The following is a 25,203-nucleotide window of genomic DNA, read 5'->3' on the forward strand; positions in this document are numbered from 1 at the left end:
GTGTGAGAGAGAGAGAGTGTGTGTGTGCGTGAGAGAGAGAGTGTGTGTGTTTTCGCGTGAGAGAGAGTGTGTGTGTGCGCGTGAGAGAGAGTGTTTGTGTGTGCGTGAGAGAGAGAGTGTGTGTGAGAGAGTGTGAGACTGTGTGTGAGAGAGCGTGTGAGTGTGTGAGAGAGAGTGTGTGTGTGTGAGAGAGAGAGAGAGTGTGTGTGTGTGTCTGTGAGAGAAAGTGTGTGTGTGTGAGAGAGAGAGTATGCGCCTGTGTGTGAGAGATTGAGTGTGCGTGTGAGAAAGAGAGAGAGAGTGTGTGTGTGTGCGTGTGAGAGAGAGAGAGAAACAGTGTGGTGTTTTATAAATTCTTACTTTAGAAATAAAAGCAGTCTGACTCCAAGCCAAAACACAAACAGAATCTAAACAATGCCTCACACCTAACATGCATTGTCTGACCCAAAATGTCGCGTCTTCTTTACACAGATAAAACCTTTAGTTCTCACAGGACAGTGACTTGAAAGGAATTTGGGGATTTCCGTATACATATTAATCAATTAAAACCTTCTAACTGATTGTAAAGTTTACAGCACTTTCGGTTTATTTCGTACATCACATCGGTGGTGTGACCCTTTGATCTTTTACTTATAAATTTTGTGTCTGATACTACCTCTCTCAGAAGGAGTAAGATTCTGAAAGGTTGTGTTTTCAAATAAACCTGTTGGACAATAACCTGGAGATGTGAAAATTCTACCTGTGTGACTGTTTGGAAGCAGGCTTCCTTTAGAATTTTCCACTTCCATATCCAAATGCAGGTTGCTCCTGGGTTGCAAATATTTTCCGTGCTGGAGTTGCAAGTCAATTAGTATGCAAGTGGGAATACAGTGCAGGACAATATGAAAGAGCTGTTCATTAGTACAGGAAATGTTCCAATGTTGGATCATTAAAATTATGCCCCTGTATAGGATCGCATTCGTAAATATGGGCTTTCCTAAGTCATGAATTCATAAAGGAGGCACCCCTGTAAAGTAAAAATATCTTGCTGGATATGTCTACTTCTACCTTATTTCCAGTTTTTACACCTTTTTGCTTGTTTTGTCTTAACCTCTCTGATACAGGAATACCAATCCTTCTTATTCGTTCTGTCTCGGCCCGTCAATGTTACGCCTCAGTTAAACATACCTTTAGCCGCTTCTGTTCTGAATAAAACAACCTCAGCCTAATTTCAGAGCTAAAATTCTCTAATCATACAGCCTCCTCATCAGTTCTGTATCCTTTCGAGTGTGATCACATATTTATGGTAATGCAATAACCAGACCTGTCTTCAAGTCATTCCTATGTGCAAACCCAGTAACTGAGAATTAATACCAAATTTGATTGTGGTGGACGTCAGAACCCAAGCCAAATGCTATCCTTACTTTTCATTATAAAAGCATAGAAAATAATTGTCTATATTCACTGGACAGTAATTAAGATGAAAATGGTCATTTTACTATTTCCATTGCTTGGGATGTAGTCATCAATTTTAATGTTTCATTTCTGTACAGAACTAAAAGTTAAATCATGAGCTGTTCTGCTCTGTCTGAATTAATTTTCCACCTCAATCATGCGGCTGTCTTTGCTGCATCCATATCCGTCAATATTCCAATCTTCCCCATCCTACTCAAAAGCAATGTGGAAATTCTTAGCAGTGATATATGCTCCTTTTACATGCTAGAAAGAAGGGATGTGACAGTACTGTGATTTATAGTAATAACTCAAACTTTCAAGGCATTTTCTCATGTTTGTTTTTAATGGAGAGAAATTTTGGGAAAATCCATTCAGTTTCTTTATTTTGACAGACATAACAGAGAGCACAGAGTGGTAACTGGTAAAACGATACAAGTTGTAACTTGTGAAATGGTTTGAAATCTGTCCTAATGATATGCATGAAACAAAATAACCAAATGCAAAAGAGAAACATCAACTTCTATATTTTCACTTTTATTATTTTGTTCTTGGAAGGAAAAGAATTCTGTTGTGGTTTCATGATGACGTTGAAAGCATGATTGAATTTGCTCCAACCACTCTTTCAGGTAGTGGATTCCAGATCCTTAGCACTTCCTATGTAAAATAGATTTTCCTCATGTCATCTTTGGTTCTTTTAATCATCTAATCATCTTAAATCTATGTCCTCAGATTCTCAAACCTTCTTCCAATGGGAACAGTTTCTGTCTATCTGCCCTGTCTCAACTCCTCATGATTTTGAGCATCTCAAACAAACCTCTTTCAACTTTTTCTTAAGGAGAAAAATCCAAACTTCTCCAATCTATCCTTGGAACCATTCTCATAAATATTTTCTGTGATCTCTCTAAAGCCTACACATCTTTTCTAAAGTGGAAGGCCAAGAGCTATACAAAATACTCCAGGTAGGGTTGAACCATAACCAGAGTTTTCCAAACGTTCATAATATTTTCCTTCAACATTGTGCCAAGCCAAGATTTCCTTTTGCCACTTTAACCACCTTCAATAGTTTGTGCTCATGACTCTTGCACCCTTTATTCCTGTACTTTATTAAAATTGTCTTCTTTGTTTTGCATTGCCTCTCCTCATTCTTCCTATAAAAATGTATTATATTACATTTCTCTAAGTTAAATTTCCTTTGTCATGTTTCTGTTTATTTCACAAGCCTGTATCTCCGTGAAGTCTAACATTAGCCCCAAATTATATAAATGCAAGTTCCTATTTTTGTTTTTCCTTTGTCAGTGTAAAAGAAAATGGATAAATGTTTGCTAAAGAATACATAGAATGCTATGAGGTATTGTTCCAATTGCAGCCAGTTATATCACCCTTTTGCATATGTTTCAGTAATTCAGTCTTGTGGTGATACTTCTACACAACCTGTATCAGACAAAATAATCAATCATATATAAAATAATGAATTCAGGTAGGAACTAAATTGTGAAGCTTTCATGATATTCACAAACCACTTGAACAATATCTGAAGTTACCAACTGGATTACGACCTTGTAATTCTATTTGAATCCTGCATTATCTGATTGCTCCTTATTCAGTTCACCAGTAATTTTCTACCGCTCACACTATAAATCCACACTGCTTTTATTCTGCATTATGTTTTGTGCTTATTGTTCGCCATCAGCTTTTTCTCAATATCCTGATGATTGATTGAAACCATTAGTATTACCAGAGGACTACTTCAGGAAGATGTTTCCAAGATTCTGAAGTTCGTTTTAGTTCCCTGTCAATGATTTTGAAAAGTGATAGTGATGGTGATATTCTTAGCAACAGAAAATGCATGAACATTTGTTCTGTAGCTAAAATCAAATATATATCCATCACTCAAATAGCAACATTCTTGCTGTTGATATGTGCAGTGGAGAGGAGGATGAACTTGGTGATATATCAAAATACTGATCCTCATCTTTGGGCTTATTGACAGTTAGTAGGGAGGAACCCACATGACACTCAAGTAAAATGTTTATCACAAACATGAATGGAAGATGGGAGACCTAAAGCAATACACACATGAACAGCTAAGTGGCATAATTAGCTTGTTCAGCATGAGGCACTGTTGAGTATTCAGTCAGAAGGAACAGAGTGATCAGAGTTCATTAAGCCAAACTATTAAGGCATGTTAGTGAATTGAATTTTTACACTCATGACATTATACCGTGTCTGGATTTTTTCTCGTTATGGAGGATGCGTACGGGAGCCACTTCAGTACAACAGTTTGAGTCCTGAATAGTTAAGTAGTCTGATTTTATCGTCTAGGTAGATATCCCAAAACAAACAAGGTCCAAGTTCATGATCCTCAGCATAGTAAAGAAAGGAAAGCCTCCAGAACACACTCCTTTCTAATTCTGCCTTCTCCCTGTATTTTGCCCAAGAATACATCTGAATTCCAAGGACAAGGGAGGAGCTGAAGGAGAGGTGGAGGTGAAGTGATAATGTTACTAGACTAGTAATCCAGAAGCCTAGGCTAATGTATTGGGAACATGCGTTCCAATCCCAATATGGCAGATGGTGCAATTTGAATTCAACAAAAATTTGGAAATGGAGGAGGAGGGAACAAAAGGCTAGTCTAATGGCAACCATGTGGCACTGTTCATTGTCATAAAAACCCCTCTGGTTCACTGTCTTTTATCAAAGGAAATTGCTGTCCTTACCTGGTCTGGCCTCCATGTGGGTGCAGACCCACAGTAATGTGGTTGACTCTTAACTGTTCTCCAGGCAATTACAGATGGGCAAGAAATGCTGGCCACCCAAAGATGGCAATATCCCATGAATGAATTAAAAACAAAAACACCTTCCATCTTACTGCAACTTTGTTCAACTCCCTGATTGGCTTGGAATAATTCATTTTTCAGCTATTCCTGAAAAAATTTTTCCATCTTGTCAATTTATCGTTCTCATGTCACCTCCAATCTTCAGTTCTTCTCCTTATTCTAATTTTTACATTGAAAATTCATGTCTGTGGTTTTCCTACATTTCATCTATTTTTAACTTCCCACATGTTACTTTGGTACTTTGAAGGGTCCTGAGCTGAAGCTGTGCATTTCAGAACTATGTTCACTTGTTATGATTTTGTTCAGCATGTAAATTCCCCTTCTTCAGTTCTTAGGTGACAGATCTATACTAGAGAGAGAATGAATACCTAACCCTTCCTTGGTGCTATCCAGTGTTGAGATGTTAGTGGTCACCAGCAGCTGTACTGGTTTGATAGGAAAAGGAGTAAGGTTTTGTGCCTTCTAAACAGCTTTGTTGTGGGTCAGTGTCTATCCTGAGATGTTTTTAATGTCTCAAGTTAAATCAGCAATTTCTTCCATATTGCATCTAAGGTTAGAAACTTTAATTCCATTAAACCTCTGTGACAATTGCACAGTGATCCTGCCACAATTTGCTTGAGAGCACTTTCTGTTGATTCTATGAGGCTTCTATTCAGTATTCTCTGTCCTTTGAAGAATAAAAAGGCATGAATGCAAATACTCCTATACGTATTTATTCTATTCATAGTTAAATAATGAGGCCATGATTTTTGAAAGTAAAGAAATGCTAATAATGTTATGAACAGTCATCCCATTTACACCTTTGACCATCAGAGGCATAAGAATGAATGTAGAGACTATAACTGCAATACTAGTCATTATAATTTCATATGAGTCAATCATGGTTTAAGAATAAATCCAGTGCTCTGCTTTTTTTTTCACAAAATTGTATGATAGTTGAGATAAAATTACAAGCTTTGCACTATTGTCCCATTTATGAACTTTTGTCTGAGTCAGAGGGGCATGTTAGAAACTCCATTCCAGGTATTTGAACACATAATCCAGGCAGAAATGTCAGTGCTGCACTGAGGGACGTAATGTAATGATGAGCTGTTTGGCTCGGGGGACAAACTGGGTGACATAGGGGGAGGGCATGTAAAATGGAAGGAGAGTGTTGGAACTGGAGTACTCATCACCTTCATGAAGTAACTGGGGGAAGCAATAGCTCTAATGGTATTAAAGCTGGACTGTTAATCCAGAGACCCAGGTCATGTTCTGGGGACCTGGGTTCAAATCTTGCTTCCAGCAGATGGTGGAATTTGAATTCAATAAATATTTGGAATTAAGAGTCTACTGATGACCATGAGTCTATTGTTGATTGTCGGAAAAGAACCACCTGGTTTGCTAATGTCCTTTAGGGAAGGAAACTGCCATCATCACGTGGTGTGGACTACATGTGACTCCAGACCCACAGCAATGTGGTTAATTCTTAACTGCCCTCTGGGCAATTAGTGATGGTCAATAATTGCTGTGACAATAATCCTAGCCAGCAATGTCCTTATCCTGTGAATGATTTAAAAACGCCATGCCATTTAACATAAGACCATGAAAGTGGAGGATGGTCAACCAGAGGCTAATTGAACTACCTAAGTGATAATTAAGGGCATCTTCCTGCCACTGCTGACATTTTACCAGCAGCAGGTGGGCCCTCCACAAAGTGGGGAGACCACATGATAATCCTGGTCCCCTTTCTATAGGTTTGACATTTGGGTGACTCCGCTTATTCAGGCACTTTGTGAAGGAGCCTCCCAATCACAATGGCAGTCCCTGCAGAACCCTCTATGTCCCTTATCAGTGCCTGACTGACTGGCATGGCAACTCCGTTATCATTTGCCTAATTGGGAACACTGCCCACTTCCACGGTGCTCACTCTTTTAGGTACCATCCCAACAGTTTCCACTATTCCAAATGGTGTTGCTGAGATTGCAGAACTGAAGGCTGTCCAAATACAACACCTGAGGACAGGCCTCCATCCCTTAAAGGGACAGCAGCCCTGACAGCAACTAGAAACTCTTGCCGACTGTCTAACAAATGATTGAGGTAGGGCTGTCCAAAATTTTCAGGTCAGTCATCAGGACCCATGCACCGATAAAAATATGGACCTCCTCTGACCTTACGGGTCGACCTGTAAGATTTGTAAAAGAATGGATAATTCTTCCAGGGTCCTCACCAATATTTGTCACTTGTCCAGCACTCTGTGTTCACCATTTATCTCATTGCTGTGTGCAACCTGGCTGCTACATTTCCTTAATTTTACAACAATAGCTACAGTACAGATGTACTTGACACTGAATTGATGCAGTTTGTTTTTTTTTCTTTTTTAAAATGACAATTGCTTAGAAACTTTAATTAGTGACTTCCTTCATCATTTAGAAGTTGTACAATTTAAATTCTGAAAACAGGACACTAAAGGGATGATAAGCAGTTAGGTTAATATGATTATGCATAGTTGATTATTAATTTTAGCATTAGCTATAACTGTACACATTGGGATCTATTCTTAGTCCTGCTCTTTTTCCAGTATACATTGGCTGATATATTATGTATTCAGGTCATTTCCACTATATATGTTTAATCACCTGGACATGTGGCAGAATAATGGGGTTGCTCTCGACTTTGCCAATCTGTCCACAGACCCCTGAATTGTAACTGGACATACCAGCTAATTGTTATACCACTCAATTCAGCATTGGAATTCTCTTTTGTTTTCTCCAATGGAACATTTTAAAAATTCAAGCCATTTGTTAACAAAGCCACACCTGGAATGTTAATGGGTGTTTGTAACTTTAAAACTGTACATCTTTTAAGTTCTAGTACTGTTGACTGGGCTTCTATGTTTAAAAAGCACAGCTTGACATAGAAGAACTGTTAATATTTTGTAGGCAAGATTATGTTACTGAAATGGCCGTGTTCGTCCAATAAAATGATAGGTGGTTCGGTGGTGTATGTAGACTGCTTCAATCACTCAGTCCTTATTATTATTCTTTAGTCTTTCTGAATGAGACTTAGAAGTAGCCTAGACAAGATATTTTGTGTTGGACTGCTGTGCTGTAATGGCATGAAGTGTTATGCCAGTAGTATAATGAAGCAGAATACAGACCGTGAACAATGTTCTTATTCATGATATCACTGAAATTGAACAATGAAATACCAGGACAATGTGAATCAAAGCTACAAGTGAGTTTACAGATTTTTCCCCTCAAAAAAATTGAAGAATCATAAGGCAATTCAATGAATCACAGCACCTTTTGTATTTAGGGGTACAGATTGACAAAGACTGAAATACCACGGCTCAGCCAGAAATCAGCACTACAGACAGCTACATCCCAACTCATGTCAAAAAATGTATTCTTTGTTTTAAAGGCAAAAAAGAGTCTGGAGAAAACAAGACCACAAACAACGCTGTGGAGGTAAGAAGCTCCTGCTTTGGAATAGGCCTGTGTTTTTGCTTCATAGTTGCCTAAAGTTTAATATAAACTACCCAGACCTAGCATTGCCCTTTAACTCTGTCATTGACACATACCTGGGTATGGTTTGTACAATTTGAAAATCTGAGATCATAAGAGCAAGGAGTGTCATCATCTAACAAATAATTTGCAGCCATGTTGGCATCCTTTGCTCATTTGTTTTCTATTAATATTATTGAACAATGAGTGCTGATTAACAATCAGGAGAGATGGTCTGACTGAAAAAAAACACTGAAGCTCAAATTCTTTTGGAGATTGGTGTTTCTCGTTCTCAGCTTCTTGCCCTTTTCCCTATTTCTTTTGAGTTCAGTACCTCCATTACATTGCAATTCTTTCCGAAATGTTTTTCTTCTAAGCCAATTTCCATCCTCTTTCTGTCATCTCAAAATATTGATAAATATTCCCATCAGCCTCCAAGCTGTACTTCAATTTATTTTTCTACCAACAGATTGCCACCATCCCCCAAGGTGGCCTAACTCCTTTGCAGCTTTCTCTTTATCTCCAAAAGCACTGTCCCTCCTCTGGAAGTTTATCTCCTCCCAACACATTTCCTCACTGTTTTTATATCTCTCCTTATTCTGTTATGCCTTCCTTTAATTTGTATTATTTCTCAAAATTGGAAGCAGCACTGTGGATGGGTCTGCACCATCTAGACTGTAGCGGTTCAAGAAGGCATCATAGCCCAAGGCCAAATAGAGATGAGCAGTTAATGGTGTCCTTGCCACTGATACTGACATCCTATGAATAAACTATAATACTAATCTTCCCTAGTTTATTTCTTACACAAAGCCATTCTTTTTATTTATTTGCTAATAATATCCTTTCCCAGGTTCTTTACCTCAACTCGTAATTGTTCCAGATCAACTCAATTTCCCAGTGCATTTTATTAATTCCAGTTTAATTTTCTTGAAATTACAGTCCCTCCCAGTTTCCATCTTTCTCAAGCCTCCTGTTCTCTCCTAGTTCGCTAATCTCTTGCACAGAACTTTCCTGCTCTATCCAAGTGTATATTATCAGCTGCCTAAATGCTTTCTTTGTACTTCATTACTCTTCTTTCAAGTGGGCATCTTTTCCACAATATAGTTTTGTTTTTCAATAATCTCTATCTTCTAAGTACATTACTTCCTCTCCTCCTGAATGGTTTGCACTTTGTTCATCTGTTCTTCTCCCCATTCATAATACTGTACTCTCTGTTTCAATGCTTTTCTCAAAAAAAATCCTAGAAGGTTTGGTGTGATAGTTTTATTTCCCTTCTAATGTTTAGTTGCCCCTACCTATACTTCTGCCCTTTCCTTGTCTCTTGGATGTGTTCACCTCCCTCAATTTTGTTGCCTGTTGTCATTATCCTCTGAATATCCTTCACATTGATTTGCTCCATGCTGTCCTCTGTGATTTGTCCTTCATTTTCTCCCCAGTTTATTTCTTCCATTCTCAAAATTCTGTGAGCTCTACTTGTGTTTCTTTCTCAGCTTAGTCTTGCTGTCCAGTGATCAACATATCCCTTCAGTTTCATTTTTTTCCTCTTTAGTGTTGTTTCTTCCTCATAACTTGTTCGTTCCCTTTTCAAAGTTATTAATTTCTCCTTGAACTTGTTTCACTCTTTGAGAAATTTCACCAAAGGTGTCCTCTCTTGTTTCTCTCAATCACAAATCATTTTCTATGCCATCTAAAGTGTGTTCTTCCCTGAATTGTTGCATTTCTGAGCATTTCTGTCTTTATAATGTTTGTAATCTTTGCTTGCTTGTTGTATCTTTGATAACAGTGCTCAAACCCTGTCATAACTTTATTCTTCTCAAGTACTTTGTTCCTTTTTCTACATTGTTACTTTTAAATCAGCTAGAAAACAAAATATAGAATTTTACCAGTGCTTAAAATGAAATAAGAGGTAAAATGAATACTGGTGAAGTTTATTTATGAGTAAACAATGTTTGAAATAATCACCGAAGCAAAGTAGTCAAGACAAAAGCAGCAGAAACAAATTGCAGGAGAAACTTAGCAGGTCTGGCAGCTTCTGTGGAGAGAAAGCAGAGTTAAAGTTTCAGGTCTGGTGACTCTTTTCAGAATTAATAGTAGCTAGGACATAGTCATATATTTGCTGAAGATAGTGGGTTGGGAGGTGCAGAGGAGTAAGCTGCGATAGAGGGAATGTCAGTCTGCCCTTGAGTTATAAGAACAGATATTAATATGTGATGTTGGGGAGTCAGGGTGGGAATTTGCTTCATTGTTTTTCTATGTATTTTTCATTTTACATTTCTAAATCATTCCATCAGTTTTGTTTCTGTAGACAAGTGGTAGTGTTGTGTTAGTGCCACTGGTGTACCAACCTAAAGACACAGGCTAATGTTCTAAGGACATGAGTTCAAATGACAGCTGGTGAAATTTAAAATCAAATAATACATCTGGAATTAAAAGCTAATCTGTTTTAAAAGTTCCCATCTGGTTCACTGTTGTCCTTTAGGGAAGGAAATCTGCCAACATTGCTAGGTCTGGCTTAGATGTGACTCCAGGCTGTTAAATGGCCTGGCATAACACTGAGTTGTATCAACCCACTGCAGAAAAGTCAATGAGGAATCAAACCAGATGGATCACCCAGCATTGAACTAGACACAGGAAACAATCACTGTAATTCTGCAAAATCCTCCTCCTTATCATCTAGGGTTGTGTCAAATCACCAATGTCCCTTGATGTTCAATGGCATTACCGATCACTGAGTTCTCCACCACCAATCTCATGGGGTCTACCATTGACCAGCAACTGAGTACAATTATCCAAGTAAATACTCTAGCCACAACAGGTCAGAGGTTGGAAATTCTGTACCAAATAATTCATAACTCCCAAGGCCCGTCCATCTTCTACAAGGCAAAGTCGGGTGTGTAATGAAATACCTTCCCCTCACCTAGATGAGTATAGCTCCAGCAACATTCAAGAAGCTTAATGCCATCCAGGACCAAGCATCCTGCTTGATTGGCACCACATTCATCATCTGAAACATTCACTTACCCTCATCATAAATACACAGTAACTGCAGCTGGTAACATCTACAAGATGCACCACATTAATGCACCAAGGCCGTTTCAACAGCTCCTTCCAAACCTGTGACTTTTACCATGTAGGATAAGGATAAGGGCAACTGATACATGGGAACACCACCACTTGCAGCTTTCCCTCTCAATTACACACCATCCTGACTTGGAACCACATCTCTATTCCTTTCTTGTCACTGGGTCAAAATCCTTTAATTGCCTTCCTAATAGCATTGTGGATGTACCTACACCCCAGTGATGGCAGCAATTCAAGAAGGTGGCTCACCACCGTCTTAAGGATGATCAGTGATGGAATGCTGGCCTAGATGGCAATACACACATCCCATGAAAGAATTAAAAGAAAACTGTTGTCTGTAATGAATCTCAAGTTCTGATTTATCTAAGATCTTCATTTTTTTTCCTGTTCTCATTATCATTGACCATCTTCTTTAATTCCTTCTCAGTGCTATCTAATCACTAATTTTCTTTTGTCATCACGTCAATAATATTTAAATATCTTCTGCCTCATTATTTTTTATAATTTGCTGATATTCAATATCTATTTTTCTTGTCCTCAGTCTTACCCTCTCTCATATTATTTTTCCTTCTTTTTTAATTATAACTGTCACAAAACATGTCAACCATTTCCTTTGTCTCTGTATTGTGCATGCCTTCTTACAGTCTATGCACAATTAATTTCCTTGTTTCCAAGTTGTTTCTATTGCTCAACATTTACTCCTTCAGCCTTTTTATATCTTTAATCTTAAAATCAGTATCTTTCTGACAGAATTCTTTTTTCCTCATTTCTTTCAGTTTGATCATCTCCTTTCTATCATTTGGACACTCAACTGTACCTTTTCTGTAATACTGGTCTACCAGCTAAATTCTCTGTGTTTGGATGTTTTCCTATCTTGCTCAATCTGTTTTCTCCTTGATAATTTGTGCCAACTCTCTGCTAGCTCAATTGTGTCTTTCCAAATGTTCTCCAGACTCTATCTTGCTTTTTTTTTTGATTGATTAAAGGTCTCCTTTCCCTCTTGACTGGCCTTTCTTTGTCAATTATCTCAGTTATATTGTGATTTTCTTTGCTGAAACTTGCAGTTATTTGAATAACATGCAGTTTTTAGAACCACAACAATCTATTTCTTGTCCTAATTTCTTTCCCACTACCCCAATATTTATCAACCACATTTTAAAATGTTTCTTTCTCTCTCTTTCTCTGTCACCTTCTTTCTCTCCTCCTCACAACTGCTATATTTCTCCTAATGTAATCATTCTTATCCTGAGTTCAAAACAATAGTGCAGCATTCCCCTTTATAGGTTTGTAGTTGATTATTGCCCAGTTTGGAAAAGTGCCACATGTTATAATTGCCTCCATTTTCAAACTGGATCTGATGAGTAAGAAATTATGTTTGAGAAAGCAAGGAAAATTATGAGTAAACATTTTGTTAAAGCTGCAGTGTCCTGCTGAATTTTATGCTGAGTCAACAATTTAGCTTTTTTTTTATCATAATGGTTCACAATCCTTATGACTATAGAGAAAGAGTTTGTTTGGGAAAAGCAGGGCATACATAAGTCTATGAATACCTGTGCACATGAATGGTAGAAATATTTATAATAAGGACTTGCCTTGTTATGGATTGTATCGATACTTTCTTCTTTTGTGCACCTTGATCCAGTTCATTTCAGACATACCATTAGTAAGGCTGGTGTTATTGTCCCTCTTAGAACATTGAACCTAAGAGCAGGAGTGGTTCATATTCTCCTATTCTGTCAGAAGATGGCTGATCTTCAACTTCAGTATCACTTTCCATCTATTCCAGTTTCCCTTGATTCCTTGACATCTAAATATCTGTTGATCTGAGTTCTAAATAAACTCAATGATTGATCCACAGAACTCTGGGGTAGGGAATTTTGCCATTTCAACACTAATTTGATGAGTTAGTACATGAAAGTTCACACATGATTTCTGTGGTTGCTGGAACAAAATCAAAATCCACCAAGAATCATTTGAATGGAATCTTTTCGCACTGTGTCATGAACTTCAGTGCACAATGATTTCAGTATTGATGGTGGTCACTGAAAAGATAAAAGCGTTTGTAGAATTCTGTGGCATCGACTGCAGGGATGATTTTGTGCTCAGGTACTCAGGAGCTCTCAATTTCAGGAACTGTCTGAAAATGTCACACAAACTCCTGGACAGGTGATGCTATTTTCAATCTACAAATCCACCAGAGATGAGCAGAATGTACATTAGATAAACATTCCGTGAACACAAAATAAATGTGGACGAAAATGATGAATTAACTCACTCAAATGAATCCATTCAGAAAATATGTGCACCTCCCTTCCCCCAACTCTATTTTCCAACTATTAAAATATTTCATAATTTTGATTTTGATACATGTCCTGGTCTGTTCGATGTATTGATCAGTCCTTGTGTAAAGAACCTCCTCACTACTGTCCTAAGTCTACCTTCCACTGGCATCAATCTGTAGCTTTGATTTTAATATCTAATTTGGCATAATTTTCTAGTTTTACTTTTTCAAAACATTTCTACTTTTGCAGAACAAAGTGAACATTACCTTTGGGTTCCCTCTTGTTATTCATTATTTATGAAGAATGATTGTGAATGGTAGTAATATGTTCTTGTATGACCTTTCTAGCTGCAACAATGTATATTGTTGAAATCGTTTGGAAGAAGGGCACCTAGTGGAAAAAATTGAACCAGCAAGAATGTGTTGAGGGGGTCATATTCAATTATCAACAGAAATACAATTATTATTCAAGATGCTTCAGGAAACACCATTTCCATTACGCCAGATTTTCTGAGGAGTGGCAATTATGCGGACATTGCTGCTGTGCTCTTTTTTTATGAAATGAGAGAGCTCCATATTTCTGAGGAGATTCCAGTTGCGCTCCTTCAGAAGTACTTCCATTCAGTCAGATCCCTCATTGTGTAGAACAATCAGGGGCAGGCAAACCATGCTCCTGTTTCAAAGCAATCAGTTATCAATTCCGAAATTTAGTTCCAACACCACAGCTAGTCAATTTGACAGTTCCTGCAAATGGGGGAGGTTAGGGTACCAGGTGCATAGGGGATATGGTGCCCGGTGGGTAGGGTGCCAAGTAATTAGAGTGGATGGGGTATTCGGGTATTGGGTTTGGTAGCAAGTGGGGTGTTGGGTCAGGCTGAGGGTCTGGGGGAGTCTTGGGGAAGGTGTAGTTGAGGGTGTGCGAGGAAAGTCGGGATATTTAATTGTTTATCTTTCGCTGAGTAATTGTTTACTTAACTGCAGTGTATCCTTTGATTCACTGATATAAATGGAGAAAGTCCTACATGTTGCAGAATTGCCTAGTGGAATCTTCAATTTCCTGAACAACTTCTCTGCAGTGTGCTACAATTGGGAATCCTCAGCATATTCATGGACAGCTCCCATTTACCTACAGAAAAAAATTATCTGACCACTAGAAAATCTGGGCCCATTGTTTCTGTGATAGTCAAACTCTCTTGTGGAGTTTGATATTGTATTTCCCCCAAAATAGTCCCCTAGTGATCTCAGCAAAATTAACGATGCAAAAGATATACAAATCAAAAGATAAGGTAAATCATCATTCATTGATATTAAAAGACTAATTGACAGGTGATAATTTCAAATTCTTGTCAAATGGTGATCACTGTTGACTTGACTTTGTACATGTGGTTGAATCCAATCTCTAAGACATGGTGCAGAGTGACTGGCCATAGAGAGATTGATGGATTCCAGTCCAATGAATGAAACTATCTAAAGTGGATTAAAGTAACAAGAGATCTATCCAAATTGATTAGCAAAGCAAACACTGATTATAGATATAAAAGAAAATATTTGCAAACAACATTTTCATGCCATTGGTAGCCTCACAAACATCTTAAGTTCTGAAAGCTTCATTTCAGTTTTCTGATAAAATATAAGTTTTCTGTGAGTGATATTGATGATATACCTGTTTATTTGAAACAGTCTATGTTCTCATTGCCGAGCTTATCACCAGTCGATGGAGGTGAAATTAAGCAGATATTAGTGACATTTAGCTAAAAAAAGTGAGGCCTACAAGTTCTTTATTAAAACAATTATATAATTACATTAGGCAATTGGAGGTCTGGTACTAATGCTACTGATTTCCTGCTGGGGACAGAGAAAGCACATCCTATATTCATGACCACAAATGCATTGTTATCAGTCAGAAGCAGAATATTCACATTGCAAGTGACAGTGCCATTTTTGTGTAAATTGTTTAATACGTTTTAACTGAATTCAAAGTAACATATGAATCTGTCTCTGCCTGTCTCCACCATGCCAATTTCTGATTTGAATGGATGCAAATTAATGGACAAGTGATTAACCTGTTGTCTGAAGTTGGGCCAGTCATCAAAACATTTTTATAAGGTTACATGCCTAAGATTTTATTTTTGTTCTAGATTTAACACTGGCTGTTTAGGTTTCCCATGCCTAAGGAAACCTGGTAGCTGAAGGAAGGTGAGAACACCTGAATGGAACTGGTAAGTGCCATTCCAGCCCTCCTTTGGGTCAAGAGGAGCATGAGTGCTTCCCACTAGCCTTTCAAGCTAATCCACATCCAACCCTGTAATCAGGTAGCCCTTTCATTATCAGAATTTTACATAGTGGCTTCTGACTCCATGCGAAGCCACCCCCCAATATTTGACTTGCCTCGACTTCCAATTCATCTCCTGCTCCATTCTCTTGTTGTCTGATCCCCCCACCAAAATCTATCTCCAACCCCTAACTCTCACCGGATTCCCCCACACCCTCCTCATATTTATATCCTGCCTTGTATGTGTCCCCTTCTGATGTACAACTTCTTCATGATACCTGACTCCATGTGACCAATGTATGACTCCCCACACTCATCTTCAACATCCAACAGTACACCACATATGTGCTGTCCTCCCTTTGTCTGATTGGGAAGAACAGTCAAGCTGGAAGAGACTAAAATAACTAAATCTTTTTACTTACTTTGTGGGGTCAGGAGAAGCAAGAGTTCTTTATTTTCTCCAGGGTCCATAAAGAAAATTTGGCCTTCCCAGTTTTCTACCCTCTGACTGTAAAGCTAATCTTCAACACTATTTGAGTGCTAGGCAGCCTTCTCATACCATCCATCAATCAGCTGCCACTTCTCAGCTAACTTCTTAGATGGGCCATTGACCAGGAAAAGTCTTGAACATTACACAGCCATGTTCAGGCCTCTTGTGCATCCTATACCCAATTCCTGGCTTGTGTTAATATTGGGACTATTGTCATTGATCTGTCCTGTCACTTTTCTAAATGTAACCATTTTTCCCATCACATGATGATCAGAATGGCATACAGTGTGTCAAATATTTTCTAGTATTTTTGGTTTGGAGCAAGAGAAGATTTTCAAGCAGTGTGAGCAGTTTTCATCACAAGATTATTATGTCGAAGTGATGCTACAACTGGGCTAATTTTGTATTCTCTTACCCTTAGATTGTACACTTAGGGAAATTGCCAATCCAATTAGGGCGATAAAGTGGAATTCTGATCATCTGATCTGTCCTGCTTTTGAGCACAGTTCGTTCCCAACGGAATGGTTATGGTTGTAGCCGTCCTTCTCATATCTTATAGTGTTTTTGTGTCATTACATTAAGCATTTGTGAGGAAAAAGATCATTGAGTTATCATGTTGGAGAATTGGAAACATTGCTCAATAGTCGATTCTATCAGATGCCGTGTCTGCAGGGATTTTTTCCAATTTTTTGGCAGAAATCCCTGAACAATGGCACAAATTGTAACTTATGCAGTTTTCTAAGATTCTGCTGAAATAAGATCAGACATTGAGAGAGCCCACTTGTTCTCCCTGACATTCTGCAATAATTTTTCATCAGTTTAAGTTTTTTCATATGTGAAATGAAATTAATAGATCTGTGATCTGACTGAGATATTGCAGTCTGCTTGTAAAGCATTACCCCTTTGAATCAAGTTGAGGCTTATCTTACAAAAGAAAGTGAAAGATCACAATTGGCCACACATTGTTGTGGTGAGCTAATGAATGGAGCCCACTTTAGTTAGATTTGAACTCGTTCAGTTAATTTCTATGAGATTTTATCCTACACGTTACTGGAAATACTAGATAAAAATGCCTCTAAAGGGCATCCAGGATCTGTGTGAGCAACTATTTCTCTTAATCAATCAGAACAAAGAGCCTGAATCAGGAAATGCAAATTTGATGTCAAATTTGGTACAGAAGGAGAAATATGAATATTAACCAAAAGAAAATAAAAGATTAAGTTAGTTTTTGAAATTCCAACACTGAAAACCTGAAGGAGTGAGCCTTCAAATTTCTAGTAGTTTACGTCTGGTGTAAGTGAGGTTGATTGGCCGTAATTACCCCTTAGCAAGTTCTTAAAGATATCAGGAAATGTAGGAGTGGGAGTAGAATGTAAATCATATTGAGATTAAAGATTAACCATGTTAGAGATATATGACAGAGATGGCTTGAAACGCCAAATGGCTTGTTCCTACTTTTATGTTGCCAAATTGAATTGACTTGATTTAACTTCTAACAAGTACGACAATGATTACTTTTGACATAATCAAGCCTCCTAAAGCATTTCATAGGAGCATTATAAAACAAAATATGATGCAGAGTCAGATGTCCAAAAACTCAGTCAAAGAGATAAATTTCAATAAATGTCTTAAAAGAGAACAACAAGGTAGAGAGCAGGGAAGAGTTGGGAAGGAATTATAGAATTTGTGTCCTCGGCAACTGATGGTGCTGCTACTAGAAGTTGATGGTTAACATTGAGGATGTTCAAAAGCTTGGAATTCGATGAACACAGATATTTTGGAAGGTGGTGGTGGGGATAGAGAAGGTTATAGACATATGGAAGGGTGAGGCTATGGAGAAATTTGGAAATGAGGATGAGAATTTTAAAATCAAGACATTGCTTGACTGGAAGTCAATATAGATCAGCAAACACAGGCTTGGTAGGTGAACAAAACTTGCCACAAGTTTAAAAACAAACAGCAGTAATTTGGGTGATTTCAAGTTTATGGAGTGTAGAATGTGGAACACCAGTCCAAAGTATGCAAAAGGGCCAAGTCAAGAGGTAGCGGAAACATTGTTGAAGATTTCAACAGCAGACAAGCTGAGGCAAGGACAAAGTTGAGAGATGTTAAGCAGATGCAGGATGTCCTAAGTGTTGTCATGAATATATGATTGAAAACTCATCACAGAGTCAAAACACCAAGGTTACAAACAGATTGATTTAATCCTAGACTGATGCAACGGACACAAATGGTGCCTGTAGATTGCGAACACTGTTTTGAACAGAGATCAAAATAATCACTCAGTCTTGGCATATTTAATTGCAGGAAGTTTCTGCTCATCAATGCTGGATATAAGTAGTACATACTTTGGCAGCAATGGAGCTGCAAAGTTGGTGATGAGGTAGGGTTGGCAGTTGTCAGCAAAAATTTGAAAGCTAATGTTTTTGGCTGATGTAAACCAAGGGGCAGCTTTCTAAATTGTTCTGAAACATTTAGTTCATGTATTCAAGTAAATACAGCAACATCATATCAACCAATGCATTTGAATGGAGAGACTGACAGCGACTTCCATTTTTGGGAAGCTAACAGTGGAAAAATACTTTTCCAGCATCAATTTCTCAATTTCTACTCATGTATCTTACTTAATTTGAAGTTGCAATGACATTTGCTGTGAGAATCATTAACACTGCCCTTATTTAACTAAACTGTAAGCCATTTGTTGTAGCATAACAAAATTGTGACTAGTTCTGCTAAGCAGATCTGCAAATAGAGGTTTAGAAGTCTTCAATACACAGTGACCTGTGACACTAACTGATGTGATTGACTATGTTGAGCAGGACTGAAGAAAATTTAAGTGTCATAAATTACAGTGCTGCTTCTGGAAATGACTAGAGGTTATCACTAAAGCTAAAGGAGATTCAGTGAGACCTGATTCATACCATTATAAAAGTACAGCACCTGCTTCTCTTGCATGAATGTTCATTTCAGGAACAAAAATGTTCATTTCAGTGTTTGTATTCAGCATTTACAGGTTCCGAATGGTGAATTTATCTCTACTCCTTTATACTTCATGATTACAGTGGCCATTTTTAATAAATTTGGAGAGCTGGAGATTGAAGAAATTTCATTCTTGCAAATAGCAACAAATTATAAAATTGTTGTAAATGTGGCATCTGCGCATTATTTCTAAGATACCGACTTTACACCGACTCTTTCCACTCCCACAATGTGTGAGATACAGCCCTGCTGGGTGCAAATTAAGACCATTTGTCATGAACTTTGCTGGCAAAACCCTATTGCCTCATTTCAATCAACACCATTAAAGAGGTACCTATGCTGGTGACTTGTTTAAAGTCATTTTCAGTTATTCAAAATTGAGTTACTTAGATGTGATTGCAATGATGAATAAAATGTTTTTGTGATAAACCTATTTTCAGCGTATTAATCAAATTTTACCGAGTAAATAATAATGGCAATAATATTCTTATGAAATTTTCATTTTGAAATACTGCTTGGTGCTGTTAGATTTCACAGATTTTCAACCAGAAATATGTAACTGAGGTGGATACTTGGGGGACACTTTCAAAATTAGTGCAATTTTGGGAACAATGGACATGATACTGCAGATTGCACACAATGAAGAGTTTCAGTCCAAGTGCTTTGAAAATAATCCTAAAATTAGAAAGATTTGTGAATTTGTGTTAGAATATGTGAATTCATGAAAGTCAGATCATCTCTTCTGAAACAGTTGCCAAACACAGTATGATAAAATCTCTTGAGCTAATCAGTGCCCTCTGTCTTCTGGTCATTAGCCACAAAGAGCAGGAACAGCTTGTTCACTGAATATATATAATATATATATTAATATATGATGTGTTGACTGTTTCTAACCTAGGTATCAATTCACAATAGGCTTCAAGCCTATCAGCACAGTTCAGAGGGGAACCAGGAGTGCACAGTCCAGCAAAGCACCCATCTTAACATCAAACAAGAAAACTCAGCAGTATCAGGAGCCATGGATCATCTCCCTGAAACACTACTCCAATGCCAACAGATTGTGAACGTCATAGTACTCCCTGTGAAGCCGGACAAGTCTGACACGCCTCAGAGTGAGACACCTATTCACCAAACAGGAACAGAAAACAACTCCACTAGCTCCACGCCTCGCAAATTAAAGGCAGATGGGCTTCAAGGAACACCTGTAAAAACCACTCATCAGCCACCTCTCCCACCTCCACCCCCACCCTACAACCACCCGCACCAGTATTGCCCTCCTAACCCTTTTGTGCGTAGGCGCAGATATTCCAGTGGATCACGAAGCTTAGTGTAGTCAGTATTACACAAAGCAATGATGGAGCCAGATTAAGTCTGCTTCTGTTTCAAAAGGTCCATATCTACTTGATGCTCCAATGAAATCTCCATTTGTCCTTTCCCTATGACTGCATCATTCAAGTGGCAGTTTTGCCCTGTTCTTGGGCAAAGCGAATCAGATATCTGGTGGGTTGTCAAATTGTAAATATTATGTAAATAATGTTTTATTTTTTAATGTTCTCCACAACAGGTTATCTCTCCTCTAGCATCAGTTCTTATTGCCCAAGATTCTGGTTGGATGTGTTAATCAAGACGGCAGACATAGTTTATGCCCATGGTTAATTCTGTGGCTAACTTCAATGCCATCAGAGATGTGTTGAATGATAGGTAGAGTGCTTCTTCACTTTTCATCCTCTGTTCACCAGATGGTTTTCCTGAGACTAGGAAACTTGCTGAAACCTGAGTCAGTTTGATCAGGACTGCCTTTCCCAGAGTCCAATGCTCTGGACTTGTTAACCCCCATCAACATTTCAGACTTCATTTGATATTCGACAACCTGTTTGATTAATGAATGATCCTGGGTATTGTAAATCTTTCATTATCAGTCTGTGCATGAATACATGCTGTCACTGTACAGCAAAATTAGAGGATAAAATCGTAAGACTTACCAGTCATCCTTCAGCAGAGTAGCTATGTACTTGAGAAATCAGAAATAGACTTATTCTGGCTTGAAAAATATATATACACAAGACAACTTCCCAAGTACTGATTATTAATTTTCTAGTGCAACTAGTGATTTGGTGAATATTTGATGAAATTTGTGTATCTTTGGACAACAAGGGCACAGCTTTAATAACATAGATTGTAAAATCCACCAAATGTAAAAGCTTCTTGATGGACACATTCCCACTTTACTGTAGATAATCCAGACTCTCAGATTACATTGAATCATGAACATTGCTGTTAATAAGCTTTTGGTAGGTTAAAGAAAGCAGAGTAAGTTTTTATATTGAGTTTTCATGCACAGCTCTTTTTAAATGTATCTGAATTTATAGATCACTTCAATTTAGAATAGATCTTCAGGAATTTTATATTTTCTTTTGTCATATAGCACCATGTTGATTGTTTAGATTATCTCATCACATAAGCAATATAGGTAATAAAATAGTAGAGCAACACTCGATGGAAAGATTAAAAGATTTAAACAGTTGCACTGTGTTTTGAAGAATAGTGGTTGAAGCAAAGTGATGAAAATATAGATTCTGCAGCGGAGGTTAGGAACTATGTGATATATGTGCTTTTCATAAAGATATGCCAATAGGTTGAGAAATGAATGCCCTAAACATGATGAGACATCATGATGCTCCTTATCAAAGTATTTATTGTTTCTTGTTGTTTCCAATAATCTTTTAGTGTGTACTTTTCTTAAACTAGCACTGGTCAGATTTGACTTTACAAATCATACAATTATGCTGTGAGGTAAAAAAACACTTGGATGAAAGTCCTCCAAGATCTCTGTTAAGTAGATAGAAGCATAGATAGCTTTGGAAGAATTGTAATATTTGGTCCAATAATGCACACTTTTCATTGAATCAAAATTCAATTCCACAACAAATGGCAAGTAAACAGTTTCAGTATATAGTCAATACAGCTTATTTGGAGTATTTTTCAATTCATGGTTCAGTGTGTGATAGGATAGGCTACGTGCTTGAAAATCACTTTCAGTGCAACTGACCTGCATTTAGACAGTTTTAGCATGTGTAATATGTATATGAACAGAAGGATAAGTACAAATATTTTTGTGGAATACTATATAATTTTGAACATTTCATTTTGTATCCTATCCATTCCCAATTAAGTGCCAGGCTTTATATATCCTCGTAATTGTTATTGAAGTAGCCTATGTAGCCTGATTTTTCTCTGTGTCCATTGACGTGCATGCTTTGGCTACTGCTCCAGACCTGAGACCGTCACTTCTATTTCCACTTTATTTTTGTTCCTTTTTTTACTTCAGCTCTACTTACCTCTCTAAGGCTCCTGTTTCAACATGCGTCCTTCTATTTCTCCCTCTTCAGATAATCTGCCCTTCCAAATCCCTAACTGAATCTTTCCATACTTCTGCTGCTGTTGCAGGCTTGACTCCCCCTTAGCCTGCTTAACTTCAGTTGCGCTTCTTTTTTAAAATTCATTAATTGGACTGGATGTCATTGGCTGGGCCAGCATTTGTTGCAAATCCCAAGTTGCCCTTCAGAAGTTGGAGGTTAGCTACCTTCTTGAATTGTTGCAGTCCATTTGGTGCAAGAGCATGCACATTCTGTTGAAAGGGATATCAAGGATTTTGACCCAGCGAAGGAGAAGGAACAGCGATTTATTTCCAAGTCAGGATGGTGAATGGCATGAAATTGATCTTGCAAGTGTTCCCACATGTCTGCTGCCCTTGTCCTTCCAGGTGTTAGTGATTATAGGTTTGGAAGGTGTGCTAAGTCACCTTAGTTTCTGCAGCGCTTCTCATAGATGGTAAACAGTGTCACTTCTGACCATTGGTGATAGAGGGAGTAAATACTATTGGATGCGGTGCCAAACAAGTGGGTTACATTGTCCTGGATGGTTTCAAGCTTCTTGAGTGTTGTTGGATTTGTACTCGCTCAGGCAAATGGGGATTATTCCCTGACATTCCTGACTTCTGCTTTGTAGTTGGTAGACAGGTTCTGAGGAATGAGGAGGTGATTTCCTCAATGCAACATTTCTATCTTTTGACTTCCATTTGTAGTCAAAGTATTTATATGGCTAGTTCAGGTCAGTTTCTGTTCAGTGGTAATCCCCAGGATGGAGATCGGAGATTCAGAAATGATAATGCTATTGAATGTCAGGAGATAATTGTTAGCTTCTCTTCTGTTGGAGATTGTCATTGCCTGACATTTGTGTGACATTAATATCATTTGCCACTTTGTCAGCCCAATCCTAAACATTGCTGCATTTGGACATTGACTACTTCAGTATCAGAGAAATGGCAAATGATACTAAATATTATGCACTCGTCAGCAAACAGCCCCACTTCTGTCTTTATGATGGCTGGACCTAGAACACTACCCTGAGAAATTCCTGCAGACGGCCTGTAGCTGAGATGACTGACCTGTACCAACAAAAACTATCTCCTTTGTGGCAGGTATGACTCCAAACAGTGGAGAGATTTCCCCCTGATTCCAATTGACTCACTTTACTCAATGCCACACTTGATCAAATGCAGGGCCTTGATGTCAACAGCCATCACTCACCTCATCTTAGACTTTAGCTCTTTAACCGATGTTTGAACAAAGGCTGTATTGTGCTCTAGAGGTGAATGGCCCTGAAGGAGTCAAAACTGAGTGTCAGTGAGCAATATACTGCTAAGTAAGTGTTGCTTGATAGCACTGTTGATTATCCCTTCCAGCACTTTACTGATGATCAACAGTAGACTCATGGGATGGTAATTGGCAAGTTAGATTTGTCTTGCTTTTATTGTACAGGATATATCTAGACAATCTTACGCATTGTATTCCATTGTGTTGAAGCAGCTTGGCCTGGGGCATGGCAAGTTCTGGTGTAGAAGCCTTTAGTACTATTGGTGGAATGTTGTCAGGGCCCATAGCCTTAGTCCATACCAGTGCCTTCTGCCCTTTCTCGAGTGGAGTGAATTTAATTGGTTGAAGATAGGCAGCTGTGATGCTGAGAATCTCTGGAGAAGGCCCAGATGGATCATCTACTCAACACTTCTGGCTGAAGATTATTGTGAACCCTTCAGCTTTACCTTCTGTGCTAATAGAGTCTTTGAGATGTATAGCACAGAAACAGACCATTTGGTCCAGCTCGTCCATGCCAACCAGATATCTTAAATTAATCTAGTTCCATTTACCAGCATTTGGCCCATGCTGGGCTCCCTCATCATTGAGAATGGAGATATTTGTGGCACCTTTAACTCCAGTGAATTGTCTAATTGTCCATCACCATTCATGATTGAATGTGTCAGAACTGCAGAGATTAGGTTTGACGCATGGATTGTCAAATCACTTAACAGAGGTTGGAGATTGTATTTGATTACGTTTATGCTGTTACTGATGGCCTACACTGCCTCGTGAATACCAAGTTTTGAGTTGCTAGATCTGATGGCTATCAATCCCACTTAGTACGGTGCTAGTGCCATACAACGTGATGGAGGTTATCCACAGAAGGACTGTGCAGTGTTCTCTTACCAATACTTTTGTGGATGAGATCAGTTGTGTTTTTCCCTCTTGTTGGTTCGCTCACCACCTGCTGCAGGTCCAGTCTAGCAGAATGTCCTTTGTGTCTCGACTAGCTCGGTCAGTGCCGCATCCCCCATACAGAGTACATTCTGCTCTTTGTCATCCTCAGTGCTTTCTCCAAATGACATTCAATTGAGAGGAACTCAGTCAGCAGTTGAAGAGTGAGGTTTGAGCATGGTGCTAAGTGGTAAGGAGTGATGTATACGTTTACATTAAGATTGTATTTCAGAGCTACATACAGTGATGATAGAGGCTCCAACTTTGTTTCCATTATGTGGCTGACCTGAAATCACTTGCACACTTACCATCGCCATTTCTGTATGTTAGAAGGATTTATGAGTTGATACTTAACATTTTTGGCCACATTATGAGTACACCATCCCTGACCCCAAAATTCTGGAGTGAGATTCGAAACAGGAACTTCTAACTTAGAGGCAAGGACGTTACCACTGCAACATGAGATTGTATTTATTGTATTTCAAAGGGAATTAAACAGAGTAATCACTATTAACACTTTAAATCATGCAGACTTGTGCTATAAATTCAATTCTTATTTTTGGTTCCGGTCTTGTCTTACAAAATCTTTAAGGTTCATTCACTTTTCCTGAGATCCAACTCAAAAGTCACTGTTTTTTTTGGAATTCACTGTGATTTCTCCTCAGTCTTACAGCTATTTTCCAAGGTACAAGATTTCATGTGGGCCCTTCCATTAGCTTTTGACTAAGAGACCTTACAATTTCTTTACTGCCC

At 38.3% G+C, this 25,203-nt stretch overlaps 1 protein-coding gene across 1 annotated transcript in view; it reads left to right on the forward strand.

Moving 5' to 3' along the window:
- Window positions 1–20,192, forward strand: part of LOC109921905 (IQ motif and SEC7 domain-containing protein 3-like) — a 183,366-nt gene extending 163,174 nt beyond the window's left edge. The window contains exons 12-13 of the mRNA XM_048607764.1: window positions 7,692–7,720; window positions 19,758–20,192. Coding sequence (XP_048463721.1) covers window positions 7,692–7,720; window positions 19,758–20,192 — 464 coding nt within the window. The remainder of the gene's footprint in view (window positions 1–7,691; window positions 7,721–19,757) is intronic.
- Window positions 20,193–25,203: the final 5,011 nt, after the last annotated feature.

Source organism: Rhincodon typus, chromosome 18 (assembly GCF_021869965.1).
Source record: "Rhincodon typus isolate 14 chromosome 18, sRhiTyp1.1, whole genome shotgun sequence".
In the NCBI taxonomy this organism is placed as follows: Eukaryota; Metazoa; Chordata; class Chondrichthyes; order Orectolobiformes; family Rhincodontidae; genus Rhincodon; species Rhincodon typus.